General features: G+C 43.9%; 1 protein-coding gene across 7 annotated transcripts in view; it reads left to right on the top strand.

Moving 5' to 3' along the window:
* Nucleotides 1-15818, top strand: part of usp19 (ubiquitin specific peptidase 19) — a 138393-nt gene that overhangs the window by 44996 nt on the left and 77579 nt on the right. For all 7 annotated transcript variants that reach the window (XR_005943625.1, XM_041192579.1, XM_041192578.1 and 4 more), the window contains one exon: nt 7935-8453. Coding sequence is in view for 6 of the 7 variants with exons in the window: in XM_041192579.1 (XP_041048513.1) it covers nt 7935-8453 (519 nt within the window). In the remaining variant the exon portion in view is untranslated. The remainder of the gene's footprint in view (nt 1-7934; nt 8454-15818) is intronic.

Genomic DNA, 15818 nt, shown 5'->3' with positions numbered 1-15818 from the left:
TTGATCTTGTTTCTAACATGAGAACATGGATGAGATACATGGTTGAAGACATCACCCGGGCTCAAGAGGGAGAAAATGAAGTACACCAGGATGAAGTGGTTGGGTGACATTAAACTTTGCTTTTAAAAGCTTGATGGGTTTAGAAGAAAGGGAAGGCTGCAAGCTGAGAAATTTCAAGGTCCTGTGAGAGAATGGATTAGCGTGGGAGATGACGAGGCAAATATTGACTTGAAGGACAGACTTGCCTTCAATTAGGACCTATCACGACATTGGATGTCCCATAGCCTTTTTGAAGTGCAGTCACTGTTGTAATTAAAACAAAAAAACTGCGGATGCTGGAAATCCAAAACAAAAACAGAATTACCTGGAAAAACTCAGCAGGTCTGGCAGCATCGGCGGAGAAGAAAAGAGTTGACGTTTCGAGTCCTCATGACCCTTCGACAGAACTCAAGTTCTGTCGAAGGGTCATGAGGACTCGAAACGTCAACTCTTTTCTTATCCACCAATGCTGCCAGACCTGCTGAGTTTTTCCAGGTAATTCTGTTTTTGTTTTGTCACTGTTGTAATGTTGGCTTCATGACAGCTAATTTCTGCACAGCAAAATCCCACAAACCTCAGAAAAATGACTAGATAATCCGTCTTGCTGATATTGATAAATATTAGCCAACACACTGGCGAGCGCTTCCTGCTCCTCTTCAAATAATGCTGCAGGATCTCTCATGTCAACCTGAGAGGGAAGATAGGGCCTTGGTTTATCATTGCCTTTAGAAGAGGACACCTCCGACAGTGTGGTAATTGCTCTACTGTCACTGGGTGTCCAACTGGATAATGGGACTCAAATCTCTTTGAATCCACAACCTCTGATTCAGAGACAAGAGTGCTACTAAAACAAAAATACCTGCAAAAAAACTCAGCAGGTCTGGCCGCATCTGTGGAAGGGAGCACAGTTAACGTTTTGAGTCCGCATGACTCTTCCACAGAACTAAGAGTCATGCGGACTCGAAACGTTAACTGTGCTCCCTTCCACAGATGAAGCCAGACCTGCTGAATTTTGAGGTATTTTTGTTTTTGTTTTCGATTTCCAGCATCTGCAGTTTTTTGCTTTTATCACAAGAGTGCTACTGCTGAGTCAAGGCTGACATCTGCTGGAAAACAGTGGAGGAACAGGAAAGGAATGAAAGGCTGTGTATTTGGAGTTTAAATTGAGCAAAGGCAAAGCTTAGAGGCGAACTGTTCATTGTGATATTAGCTAAATTGAGAGTGAGGAGAGGCAGTGTGATGGGGAGTGAAGTTGGAAGCTAAAAGAATGCTATTACTTGTTAGGTGATGATCTCTATCTTGCTGAGGAGTTAACGGAATGGCTGGAAAGACTATAGGTAAAGTTGTAGTAGTTCAGATCGTTAATGCACTTTATTTGTTAATCTGAATTGTTAAGGAAGAACTATAATTTGATACTAAAGAGAAACTATGTTGGGGGCTGCTTTAGAAATGAAAGAGGACTGGGGTAATCTTATGGAAACTCTGTTCAGCAGTTGGGAACCCATTGCCCTGTGTATTGTGACTTTATTCTGCAGACTTATACAGACTTGTTGTACTTTCATTGCAGCAATGTTAAAGTATAATGATACGAACAGGAGGCTGTTAATTTAAGCAGCACTAATTTCTGCTCTTGCCACCTGTCCCTAAACAGAAAGGTGTTTTGCTTTGTTTCCCTCTTTATAAGCAGTGGCATATTTCTGAACCCCTCAGTTTTGGTGCAATCCAATTTCCTATTACCTCCACAGCAAACTCGAAATTGGGTGAACTCAAAGGGTTAGATTATTTGCACGCACACAAAACTCAAAAGAGGGTTCACCATGTCCCCCTTATATTCAGATAGTAAAGAGATGGATAAAGAAAAGAAAGATTTACAGTACAGAGACTATAGAGAAAAGAAATATTGTTTCACGTCGATTCAAGAGTCCAGCATTGAAATCTAATGAGGCATTCCTTCATGGAGGTTGGTGGGTTGAAAACCAAAGCTGGATAGTTCACTTTTCCGATGGTGTTGACTTCATTAGATAAGCTAGGCATGTAGAGATGAATTAGTCTTATAGGCGATGGCACAGACTTCCAGCAAAAGCAGGGCAGATGGAGCCAAGTGTCCAACCTGGGCCAGAGCTCCTTTGGTGTTGCCTGCTGGTCAGATGTTGCAAACAGTAGACTCAGCTATGCAGTTCAGGAAGGCAATATTATTTGCTTCACAAGCCGGTGGCCCATGTCACATGACCTCCTACCTCCACCCGGCCTTTGAGAAAGGATGTGTGTACATTGGCCTGGGTTCTGAAGGCTGTTGATGGTCTCAGCCATTTGGAATTGAAAGGAAAGTTGAGGGGCCTTTGTCTTAGCAGGTGATCCGTCTCCTTCTGGCCAGCCTGGGTGATTAAATGCAGATGGCCTTTGCATAGCTGTCTTGGAAGTTGGGTTGTACAGTCCTATGGAGATCATTAGTGGTTCTTCAGAGATAATGAGGTATGAGTTTTCTTTAAACTGTCAGGTGGCTTTTGTTCAGGGGTCACAGACATATTTTCAGTCATTCTAAGGATCTTTGCTCAGTTTTTAAATTAGAAATAGCAATGAATATATCTATCTATCTATCTATATATAGGTCAGAGATCTCTGAAGGTGGAGGGGCATGTTAGTGGGGTGGTGAAAAAGGCATATTGGACTTGCCTTTATCAATCGAGGCATAGATTACAAAAGTAGGGAGGTCATGTTGGAGTTGTATAGAACCTTGGTGAGGCCACAGCTGGAGTAGTGTGTGCAGTTCTGGTCGCCACATTATAGGAAGGATGTGATTGCACTGGAGAGGGTGCAGAGGAGATTCACCAGGATGTTGCCTGGGATGAAACATTTAAGTTATAAAGAGAGGTTGGATAGACTTGGGTTGTTTTTGTTGGAAGGGCGACCTGATCAAGGTGTACATGTTCCCCTTAGTTAAAGGGCCAGTCACAAGAGGGCATAAGTTCAAGGTGAGGGGCAGGAGGTTTAGGGGGGATGTGAGGAAAAACCTTTTTACCCAGAGGGTGGTGACGGTCTGGAATGCGCTGCCTGGGAGGGTGGTGGAGGCCCTCACATCCTTTAAAAAGTACCTTGATGAGCACTTGGCACATCATAACATTCAAGGCTATGGGCCAAGTGCTAGTAAATGGGATTAGGTAGGTAGGTCAGGTGTTTCTCACGTGTTGGTGCAGACTCGATGGGCCAAAGGGACTCTTTTGCACTCTGTGATTCCATGAGGTCTTAGTCTTTCACAATAGAATGACTGAGGCAGCAAACTAATGCAAGTTTAAAAAAATGCTTCAGTAGTTCCATATCCATTACTACTGCAGGGTGAATTGTGGCAAATTAACACTTAGTTATGAGGTATTTGGCTGCACCTATGGTCAGCTCTGAGCACCAGTTCAAAAATGGTAATTGTTAGCACTTGCCTGAGCAGGATCTAGCTGGCCAGCCTCCAGTTCTGCTGACCACATTTTAGAGCAAAGAAATTCTAACTCAGTTACCAGACCTCTGTTAATCTTTCACTGCCCTTTTACACTCAGGAGCTGGGTGGTAAAGTGAGTTATCACACAGTCCATGCTGCACACCCTGGTACTGGAGGTTACCATGTATTATCACGTTCTTTCACACACACTAACTGTGTGGTACAGTGTCACATTGTCCTTTCACACCCTGGAGTTGGCTCATGTAGTGGGTTATCATACTGTCCATGCACACTGGATGTTACAGTATAACTTCACTGTTGTTTCACGCTCTGGGGCTGGATATCACATTTTCCTTTGGGCCTGGGTGGTACAGTGAGTTATCACATTGTCCTTTCCACCCACATGGACTTGGTGGCACAGTGTATTTCCATGTGCTTACTTTAAGCCCGCTTTAATAAAATGGAAATATGCAGACACTCTGGTTCAGATATCATCTGTGGAGAGAGAAACAACGATAGAGTTTCAGGTCAATGACCTTTGATGGGAACTGGAAGAAGTTTAAAAATTTAACAGATTTTAAGGAAAATTTATAGACAAGAAAAATGATGGCGTGGTGAGAACAAAAATACCTGGAAAAACTCAGCAGGTCTGGCAGCATCTGCGGAGAGGAACACAGTTAACGTTTCGAGTCCAAATGACTCTTCAACAGAACTAAGTAAAAATAGAAGAGAGGTGAAATATAAGCTGGTTTAAGGGGGTGGGGTTGGGACAAGTAGAGCTGGATAGAAGGCCAGTGATAGATGGAGATAACCAAAAGATATCACAGACAAAAGGACAAAGAGGTGTTGAAGGTGGTGATATTATCTAAGGAATGTGCTATTTAAGGGTAGAAAGGACTTAATTAGCCTTAATTAGCACATTCCTTAGATAATATCACCACCTTCAACACCTCTTTGTCCTTTTGTCTGTGACATCTTTTGGTTATCTCCACCTATCACTGGCCCTCTATCCAGCTCCTCCTGTGCCCCCCCCCCCGCCTTAAACCAGCTTATATTTCACCTCTCTTCTATTTTTACTTAGTTCTGATGAAGAGTCATACGGACTTGAAAACGTTAACTGTGTACCTCTCCGCAGATGCTGCCAGACCTGCTGAGTTTTTCCAGGTATTTTTGTTTTTGTTTTGGATTTCCAGCATCCGCAGTTTTTTGCTTTTATCTGTGATGGAGTGATGAGGGTGTGGTGAAGGGAAAGATCAGGTTTGTGATGGGGTGGAGAATAGGAGTGATGACAGGATAATGGAGGATTATGTATACATTCCCATTTATATGTTTTGGAATTTTGTTTTCCTGTACAAAAGGGCACATGTTCACTGCGGTATATAGTTGGTGACCTTCTTTCATGCTCAAATTTCTGGCTTGAAATAGCCAGTCAGTCATGAGAGAAACTGTGCCACCGATTAGCACACAGAATATTAATGGACAATATCAGCTTTCAAAAGATTTGTAGCATCAATCAAATGATTTCCTGTTCATTTCTTATGTATAATGTTAGCCTCAGTCGTTGCTAGGCTCCTGATATGCATTGGAATCAACATGTTACAGCCAGTGTTGCATGTGATCTCAAGTTTTGTTACTCTGTCACTGTCGTGCCAATGGGCAAGTCAGATTAATGGAGGCATCTACTTCAGTAAGAGTGAAACTGTTTACAAATGTATGTAGGTTGCAGAATGTGTTCTCTCACTCAGCAAGCATGGAGAAAGAACAGTACCTTCATTAGTATGAGCCTGACTTCAAACTTCTTGCAATGACCATTGCTCCTTCTGCAGTACCCAATGTTGGCAACAACCAAACAAACCACTTCTGCAGGCTAACAGTATGTACAAACATGGGAGAACTAGAGGAATGACTTCTTTTACTACAATTTCTCAAGGGTGTTTAGGGGAAAGCAATAAGCGCTGGCCTTGCCAGTGATGCTCACATCCCAAGAATGAATAAATTAAAAAATAATTAGGATGGTCATAGAGGTCCACAGCACAGAAAAAGACCCTTCGGCCCATCGAGTCTGTGCTGGTCAAACAAGTACCTAACTATTCTAATCCTATTTTCCAGCACTAGGCCTTGTATGCCATGGCATCGCAAGTGCACATCCAAACGCTTCTTCAATGTGATGAGGGTTTCTGCCTCTACCACCCTTTCAGGCAGTGAGCTCCAGATTCCCATCACCCTCTGGGTGAAAACATTCTTCCTCGCATCCCCTTTAAACCTCCTGCCCATTAATTTAAATCTATGCCCCCTGGCTATTGATCCCTCCACCAATGGGTAAAGTTCCTTCCTGTCTACTCTGTCTATACCCATCATAATTTTATACACCTCTATCATGCTCCCCTCAATCTCCCTTGTGCCTTAAATGACCTATAATTTCTATGCCTTCCAGACTCACTTGCTCGCTCTTCTAATTTTGGCTGTGCATCTCCCCTTGCTGAACCTCCTCTCAGGATCCCATCTCCCTGCCAAGTTAGTTTCAACCCTCCCCAACAGCACTAGCAAACCTCCCCGCAAGGATGTTGGTCCTATTCCGGTTCAGATGCAACCCGCCTGCCTTGTACAGGTCCCACCGCCCCCGGAAATGGTCCCAATGTCCCAGAAATCTAAAGCCGTCCCTCCTGCAGCATCTCTCCAGCCATGCATTCATCTGGGCTAACCTCCTATTTCTATACTCACCGATCTGGAATGCATTGCCGGGTTGGTTAAAAACAGAAGGAATAGGAACTTTCAAAAGGGAATCTGATAAAAGCTAGTAAAGGAGAAAATTTGCAGGGCTATGGGGAAAGCTCAGGAGTAGTGAAATTAATTGGATAGCTCTTTCAAAAGAGCCAGCATGATTGACCACAATGGACCAAATGGTCTCCCTTAGTTCCGTATGATTCTCAGATGGAGTCCCTGGCTACCCTCAGTACCACATGGCCGTGAGCCCAGACATTGTTGGCATCTGACACCGACTGATGTGGTGATTTAAGCCAACATGACTTACTGATGAGTAATTAGGAATGGTAATCCTTTCTGTTTACTGTTTCCAACTTTATTCATCCCCCTTGTCCCTCCCACCACCTCCACCACCCTCCCCAACCCCAGCATAGGAGTACAGGAGCACCATTGATGATCAGTGACCTGGATGAGATGAGCTGAATCGACAAACTTTGATCCTTCCTGTTCTGTATGATTTGGTGGACATTGCGTTGCTGATTATGCTGTCTGGGCAAGCTATTTTTAACCAGTAGAAAATTGGCCTCTTCATTTAGGAACAGGAGAAGGCCATTCAGCCCATCGAGCCTGCTTCTCCATTCAATACGATTATGGCTAATTGAACCCTTCAATGCCTTTTACCCACACTATCCCCATAACCCTTTACATTATTGTTAATCAGAAATCTATCAATCTCTACCTTAAACATACTCAATGACTGACCTTCCACAGTCCTCTAAGGTAGAGAATTCCAAAGATTCACAACTCTGAGTAAAGAAGTTTCTCCTCATCTCAAGTCCTAAGTGGCTTCCCCCTTATTTAGAAATTGTGTCCCCTGGTTCTAGATTTCCCAACCAGGAGAAACAATTTACTTGCATCTACTAAATGCATTTGCGCCAGTGATGGAAATTTTACAATTAATTTGTGCGCCAGTTTATTTAACTGAACCAAGTTATGCAGCTATTACAAGCAATTATAAAATGTCTCAAGGTGCTTCATGTAGGAGTAAGTGGAAGTTAAATAGAAGAAGAATTGTGAGATGACCGATACCAATTGTCAAGGTCTTCCAATCCAAAAATGTCCCTCCTATCCAGCCTTCTCTATCTCCCAAACAGCTTTATCCACGTATGTGAGCTGTCCCCTATTCCCTGCACCTGACAGTGAGAGCCAACCATTATTTAAGCAATTGCATGGAGATATCTGTCGCAGTTGGCATGCTGTAATAACTGACTGATGTAGCAGAGGCGAAATGAGGTGGGGTTTTTGTAAAACGAGTTATGCTCAGGAAGGCACTATCTGAAAGGGCGGTGGAAGCTGATGCAATGGTAACTTTCAAAAGAGAATTGGATAAGTACATATAAAGGAAAAGTTTGCCGGACAATAGGGAAGATCAGAGCCGTGAGACTAAAATACTGCAGATGCTGGAAATCTGAAATAAAAACGGATGATGGAAAAACTCAGCAGGTCTGGCAGCATCTGAGGAGAGAGAAATGAAGTTAATATTTCAAGTCTGTATGATGATTCTTCAGAACAGCCCACAGATGCTACTAGACCAGCGGAGTTTTTCCAGTATTTTCTGTTTTTAGGGTAGTGAGGCTAATTGAATAGCTCTTTCAAAGAGGCACGATTGTCTGATTGGCCCCCTGTTATGCAGGAAGATTCTGATTCTTTAAAATATTTTTGGCAAATACATGTTTTATATTGACTTCTCTGATTGCTTTTGCAGAAGAAAGGTAAAGAACAGACTGTCTTGATTCTGCCCAGGGACACTGGGAAAGAGAAGATTTTGTTCAGCGAAGATCTCGCAGAAGAGGTGAAACTAGGAGAATCATCCGACAGCACCGAGAAGAAGAAAACGAAAGCTGAGCGCGGGGTTAAACGTCCGATCAATGTGAAGGTGTTAGGAAACACCGAATCACCACCTGAACCCGGTGTAAAACGCACCATCCAGTGCAAGGATCCGGACAACACTCCAGTCGTCCCTGAGCCAGTTGCAACTCAAACTGTCTTTGTGAAATCCCCAGAAGGAGCGGATACTGCTTCTCTTGAGCAGGACACAAGGTCTGCAGCACGCCCGAAAAGCCCTGCGAGTGAACTGAGTATCAGTGATGCTGACGGAGGCCGATCTGAACCCGCGGTTGAGAGTAAAGTGAAGAGGAACGGTCGAGGCCCCCAGGGAGACTGGCACATGGAGCATAAAAGTGGTACGACAAACACTGTTCAAACATCAGCTGAGAAAGCTGAGGTACGTTGTCCATGACTGTTGATGTTTTATGCTGCAGTTTAACAAATTTAATTTATTGGAAGTGAACCATAAGACATAGGAGCAGAAATTAGGCCATTCGGCCCATCGAGTCTGCTCCGCCATTCAATCATGGCTGATAAGTTTCTCAACCCCATTCTCCCGCCTTCTCCCCGTAACCTTTGATCCCCTTACCAATCAAGAACTTATCTATCTCGGTCTTAAATAGACTCAATGACCTGGCCTCCACAGCCTTCTGTGGCAATGAGTTCCATAGATTCACCACTCTCTGGCTAAAGAAGTTTCTCCTCATCTCTGTTCTAAAAGATCTTCCCTTTACTCTGAGGCTGTGCCCTCGGGTCCTAGTCTCTCCTACTAATGGAAACATCTTCCCCAAGTCCACTCTGTCCAGGCCTTTCAGTATTCTGTAAGTTTCAATCAGATCCCCCCTCATCCTTCTAAACTCCATCGAGTATAGACCCAGAGTCCTCAAATGTTCCTCATAGGTAAGGCCTTTCATTCCTGGGATCGTTCTCGTGAACCTCCTCTGGACCCTCTCCAGGGCCAGCACATCCTTCCTGAGATACGGAGCCCAAAGTTGCTCACAATATTCTAAATGTGGTCTGACCAGAGCCTTATAAAGCCTCAACAGCACATCCCTGCTTTTATATTCTAGTCCTCTTGAAATAAATGCCAACATTGCATTTGCCTTCCTAACTACCGACTCAACTTGCAAGTTAACCTTAAGAGAATCCTGGACTAGGACTCCCTTTGCACTCCAGATTTCTGAATTCTCTCCCCATTTAGAAAATAGTCTATGCCTCTATTCTTCCTACCAAAGTGCATGACCTCACACTTCCCCATGTTGTATTCCATCTGTCACTTCTTTGCCCATTCTCCTAACCTGTCCAAATCCAGCCTCCCCACTTCCTCAATACTATATGTCCCTCCACCTATCTTTGTATCATCTGCAAACTTAGTCAGAATGTCCTCAGTTCCTTCATCTAGATCATTAATGTATAAAGTGAAAAGTTGTGGTCCCAACACTGACCCCTGCAGAACTCCACTAGTCATCAGCTGCCATCCTGAGAAGGACCCCCTTATCCCCACTCTCTGCCTCCTGCCAGACAGCCAGTCTTCTATCCATGCTAGTACCTTGCCTCTAACACCATGGGCTCTTATCTTACTGAGCAGCCTCCTGTGCGGCACCTTGTCAAAGGCCTTCTGGAAGTCCAAGCAGATAACATCCATTGGCTCTCCTTTGTCTAACCCACTCGTTACCTCCTCAAAAGAATTCTAACAGATTTGTCAGGCATGACTTGATGAAACTATGCTGACTTTGCCCTATTTTACCATGCACTTCCAAGTATTCTCAAATCTCATTCGTAAAAATGGACTCTCAAATCTTACCAACGACCGAGGTCAGGCTAATCGGCCTGTAATTTCCCGCCTTTTGCCTCACTCCCTTCTTAAACAGGGGGGTTACATTAGCGATTTTCCAGTCCTCTGGGACTCTCCCTGACTCCAGTGATTCTTGTAAGATCACCACTAACGCCTCCACTATCTCTTCAGCTATCTCCTTCAGAACTCTGGGGTGTAATCCATCTGGTCCAGGTGATTTATCCACCTTCAGACCTTTCAGTTTTCCTAGCACCTTCTCCTTGGTAATGGCCACCATACTCACCTCTGCCCACCCCCCCCACCGACTCTCTGACTCTCTTGAACTTTGGGGATGTTACTCGTGTCTTCCACCATGAAGACTGACGCAAAGTACCTATTCAGTTCCTCCGCCATTTCTTTGTTCCCCACTACTACTTCTCCAGCGTCATTTTCCAGTGGCCCAATGTCCACTTTTGCCTCTCTCTTACCCTTTATATATACTAAAAAAACCCTCTTGCAATCTTCTTTTATATTACTGGCTAGTTTACCCTCATATTTAATCTTCTCCCTCCTTATTTCTTTTTTAGTTGTCCTCTGTTGGTCTTTGTAGGCTTCCCAGTCCCCTGGTTTCACACTCCTCTTTGCCGCATTGTATGCTTTCTCTTTAGCTTTTATGCTGTCCCTGACTTACCTTGTCAGCCATGGTTGCCTCGTCCTCCCTTTAGTATGCTTCTTCCTAAGGATCAATTTTTGCTGTGTCTCCCAAATTACTCCCAGAAACTCCTGCCATTGCTGTTCCACTGTCTTTCCTGCTAGGCTCATCTCCCAGTCAATTCTGGCCAGCTCCTCCCTCATGCCTCTGTAGTTGCCTTTATTGAACTGTAGTACTGTTAAATCTGATTCCAGCTTTTTCCTCTCCAATTACAGGGTAAATTCTATCATATAATGGTTACTTCCTCCTAAGGGTTCCTTCACCTTAAGCTCCCCTATCAAATCTGCCTCATTACACATCACTAAATCTAGAATTGCCTGTTCCCTAGTGGCTCCACCACAAGCTGCTCCAAAAAGCCATCTCGTAGACATTCCACAAATTCCTTTTCTTGGGATCCACTACCAACCTGATTTTCCCAGTCTACCTGCATATTGAAATCCCCCATGATCACTGTAACCTTGCCTTTCTTACATACCTTTTCTATCTCCTGGTGTATCTTGTGCCCCACATCCTGACTACTGCTCAGAGGCCTGTATATAACTCACATTATGGGTTTTTCTACCTTTGTGGTTCCTCAACTCTACTCTCTCAGATTCTACATCATCTGACCCTACGTCATTTCTTGCTATCGATTTAATTTAATTGCTTACTAACAAAGCAACCCCACCCCCTCTGCCAACCTGCCTATCTTTTCGATAGGATGTATATCCTTGGATATTTAGCTGCCGGTCCTGATCCCCTTGCAGCCATGTCTCCGTGATGCCCACCACATCATACCTGCCAATTTCAATCTGCGCCACAAGCTCATTTACCTTATTTCATATACTGCGTGCATTCAGATACAACACCTTCAGTCCTGTATTTCCCATCCCCTTTCTCATTGTCATCCCTTTATCTGATGTGCTTGAAGTTAGATTCCTAGCCCTTTCCAAATACTCTGTCCTATTTTGTGTTCTGGGGACTTTAATAGCCTCTCCTTAGCTCTCTTTTCAGTTTTTTCATAATTTTCCATGAAGTTGAATACACCCCCCCCCCCCATCTTCTAAGTTGTTTCCCATTAGTCATACTTCTTAGAGTTTTTCCCTTCCCTCACCCCCACTTTCTAGTTTAAAGTCCTGTTAACCACCCTAATTACCCTTTTCGCTAGAACATTGGTCTCAGATCGGTTCAGGTGGACACCATCCCAATGGTACAGATCCCTCCTGTTCCAATACCGATGCCAGTGTCCCACAAAATGGAACCCCTCTTTCCCGCACCACTCCTTTAGCCACGTGTTTACTTCCCTTATTCTCACATCCCTATGCCCATTTGCACGTGGCTCAGGTAGTAATCCGGAGATTATAACCTTTGAGGAACTATTCTTTAATTTAGTTCCTATTTCCTGATAATCCCCAAACAAGTCCTCTTTCCTAGTCTTACCTATGTTATTTGTTCCAACGTGGACCACAACAACTGGATCCTCCCCCTCCCTCTCCAATATCCTTTCAAGCCGGTCAGAGATGTCCCTCACTCTGGCACTGGGCAGGCAACATTCCATGCGGGACTCTCGATTCTGCTTACAAAGGAAGCTATCAATTCCCCTAATGATAAAACCCCCTACAACTACCACTTGTCTTTTTGCTCCCCCCTCTTGAATGGCCTCCTGTGCCATGGTGCTGTGGTCAGCTGGCTCATCCTCCCTACAGCTCTGTTCCTCATCCACACAGGGAGCAAGTATCTCGGACCTGTTGGACAAGGTAAAGAGCTGAGGCTCCTCTGTTCCTGAACACAGGATCCCTCTACCTACCTCACTTGCAGTCACACCCTGCTGACCCTGACCACTGACCGAACTTGAGGTGCTTAATCTACCTGGTGTGACCGCCTCCTGAAACAAAGCATCCAGGTAACTCTCCCCCACCCGGATGTGCCTCGGCGTCCGGAGCTCAGACTCCAGCTCATCAATTCTGAGCTGGAGTTCCTCCAGCAACCAACAACTGCTGCAGATGTGGTCACTGCAGCTCGCAATGGGATCTGCCAGCTCCCACATCATACAGCTACAGCACATCACCTGCCCAATCATCTCAGCTTAGATAATTAATTTATTAATTAGCTTTGCAGTGTTTTATTTTTTCAAATTTGGTGCAGATTTCCTATCAACCAATCAGATCACAGCTTTCCTGTGATGTCACTTTTTCAGTTTTGGCTTCCGTTACTCTGCACCGAGGTCGTCACCTCCCTCCGAGTCTGCTCCCAGGATTTACTCACCAGTCAGCTGCTTTTTCTTTAAAATCCACTTTCAAAAGTGTGTCCCTCGCAGGTCTGGTGCACTCCTGAAGGCACTGCCTCTTCCTCTCTTTTTTAGGTTTGAGGAGGAGGGAGGGATGGAAACACTACAGCAATGTAATGTTTGGTGCTATTCCGTTCTTTGACAGTGGGTCCTCCTCAATTCCCTCCTGAGTCGTGGTGGCTGCGGTGACTTCTCTCAGAATGCTTGTCACTTCTTACCAGCGCCCTCTGTTGGATGCCTTTCATACATGAATACAAATCTGATAGTGTAGGGGACTGTTTTGGTGAATTAGTACTCTAAAGATTTAGGCTAATAATTGGGAGAATGAGTATCCAAATCCTACTAAGGCTGATTGAAAAATTTTGAATTCTGGATCAGTTAAAGTGACCATGAAGCCGCATGATTGTGGTTAAAGTCTCAAATGGTTTACTAATATTCTTTTAGGGAAGGTAACTGCTGTCCTTATCTGGTCTAGCTTTGTGACCCCAGTCCCACAACAAACTATTTGACTATTAACTGCCCTCTGAAGTGATCAGGCAAGATGCTCCACTATGTCAAAACCATTGCCAGTGGTTCAAGAAGGTGTCCCATCACCAACAGCTCATTGCAACTAGAGATGGGTAATAATCCACATCCTGAGAAGCTTTTTTAAAAGGACTTAATGTAAACTTTTGAAAATTAGTCCCATTTTGTTTGAATTTCTTATGCTGGAAAATACATAAAATGGCATACAGTAGCCCGTGCAGTTCAATGAAAATACAATACACATAGGAAGAAAATGTGCCACAGGTACTTGAGATGTGATAAATTAGCTGTGGATCAAGTTGAAAGAGATCTAGGGATTTTAATTAACCTGGCAATCAAAATGTCTAATCACTTCAGGGCAGCTGTTGACAAATCGGGGAAAAACGCTCAACCTCTTCACCATAGCAGTAGAGTACAACAACAACTTACATCTACCTCACACCTTTAACATAGAAAAATGTGCCAAGGCCCTTTACAGAAGTGCAATCTGACAAGAAGTTGGTCACTAAGCTAAAGGAGGACCCCGAAGGGGTGACAAAGCAGCTTGGTTAAAGAGGTGATTTTTAAAGAGGGGAAGATGATGAAGGCGTAGAGGTTTAGGAAGGGAAAGCCAGTGATTGGTGTCTAAATAGCTAGAGGCAAAATTGCCAATAATGGGGCAAAGGGAGTGTGGGATGTACCGGTAGCTTGTTTTGGAGGAATGAAAGAGGTTGCAGGGATGGAGGGGAGGGTTAGGCCATGGAGGAATTTAAAAAAGAGGGTGAAATTTAAATTTCGACATTGTGGGAGCAGGAACTAGTGCAAGTCAGCGAGTAGAGGGATGATGGTGAGTATAAATTAGGACACATGGAGCAGAGTTTAGGATGAGCTGATGTTTGGAATGATGGGCACTGACCAGGGAGCATTGGAATGAAAATAGTCAAGTCTGGATGCAGGTTCAGATGATCTGAGTTGGAGGCGGGCTATGTTAGAGGTTTAAAAAAAAGACAGTCTTTGTGATGTAGCAGATATGGGACAGCAAAAAATTGGATTTAACCCAAGGCACTGGCTGGGACCACTGGCAAGGATTGTGGTTGAAGCTGCGGACAATGTCTTCAAGCTTCTCAGAGTTTAACAAAAAGAAACTGTAGATCTGGCTGGACCATATCAAGCATTCTGCTGGCGGCACATTGTTGTAACTGGGTCTAGAACATTTTCTGCTGTATGGTTCAGTAATATAACCAGAGAACTTTAGAAGCACAAATGATCTGAGCAATCTGGCACATGGAAGTATTGGCAGATTTTAATTAGTTCGCTCAGCTCCTGTCCAAATAGGAGTAGCATTGCTATAAAGACTGGTAGTTAAGGAGGTGGCCTTTTTTTTACTCTCGTCTAATCTGGGAGTTGCTGGCAAGGCCAGCATTTGTTGCCCATCTCTAAATGTCCTTTAATTAAGTGGCTTGCTAGGGCATTCCAGAGGGCAGCTAAGGGTCAACCATATTGCTGTGGGTCTGGTGCTACTTGTAGGCCAGACCAGGTAAGGCCTTCCCTAAAGGTCATTATGAACCAGGTGGGTTTTTACAATAATCTGTATAATTTCATGGCACCATTACTGAAGGGAGCTTTCAATTCCAGTTTTATTAATCAATTGAATTTAGATTCCACAAGCAGCTATGGTATTAGCCTGGGCCGTTGCATTACTAGCCCAGCCACATTTTCATACACCACCATCTCCTCCATCATCACTTTCGCTGAGCAAATAAAAATTACAAATGAGATCTTGCCAATGTCACCCAAATCCTGAGAATCGATAGTTAATGTCAGTGTTGGAGTTTGTGAAGTCCTGTTTGAATAGAGATCCTGATGATGGTGTTTGCTCAGAACATTGAGAACATAGAGATGTTCTCATTTGCAGGGCAGTCCAAAACTGGTGCTCATAAATATGACATAAATTGAATAAGAAATTTAAGAGAAAATTCTGCACCCAGAGTGTGGTGAGAATGTGGAACTTGCTAGACAGGGAGTGGCTGTGGTGAATAGTATATGTACATTTAAGGGGAAGCTGGATAAACATATGAGGGTCAAAGGAATAGAAGGTTATGCTGATAGGGTGGGAGGAAGCTAATGTAGCGCATCAACACTGGCATTGACTCATTAGGCTGAATAGGCTGTACTATGTAATGTTAAGAGTTATGCACTAGAAAACCAAGGTTTACCACTAAAAGCACAGAGTCTGGGTGGGATTGGGTGCCTGACCTCCAGAGTGTTAGATGTGGACTTGGAAAACAATTCTGAAAAATTCTGTTTCGGAGGTGTTCTATAAAGTTAACACTGTTTTTATTTTTAATAGGATGGTACTCAAAAGAAGAGATTAGTCCTTGATCTGCTTAATTAAATCATTGAGTTGATAGAGTATTTGTTGCATTTATGGGACAGCAGAACATTCATTGTCTATCAGTTGTCACTTTGTAAGCTGGAGGAAGCTGATGGCTAAATAAGCCAGCCT

This window comes from Carcharodon carcharias, chromosome 7 (assembly GCF_017639515.1).
Source record: "Carcharodon carcharias isolate sCarCar2 chromosome 7, sCarCar2.pri, whole genome shotgun sequence".
NCBI lineage: Eukaryota > Metazoa > Chordata > Chondrichthyes > Lamniformes > Lamnidae > Carcharodon > Carcharodon carcharias.
This window is presented reverse-complemented; position numbering and strand designations above follow the sequence as displayed.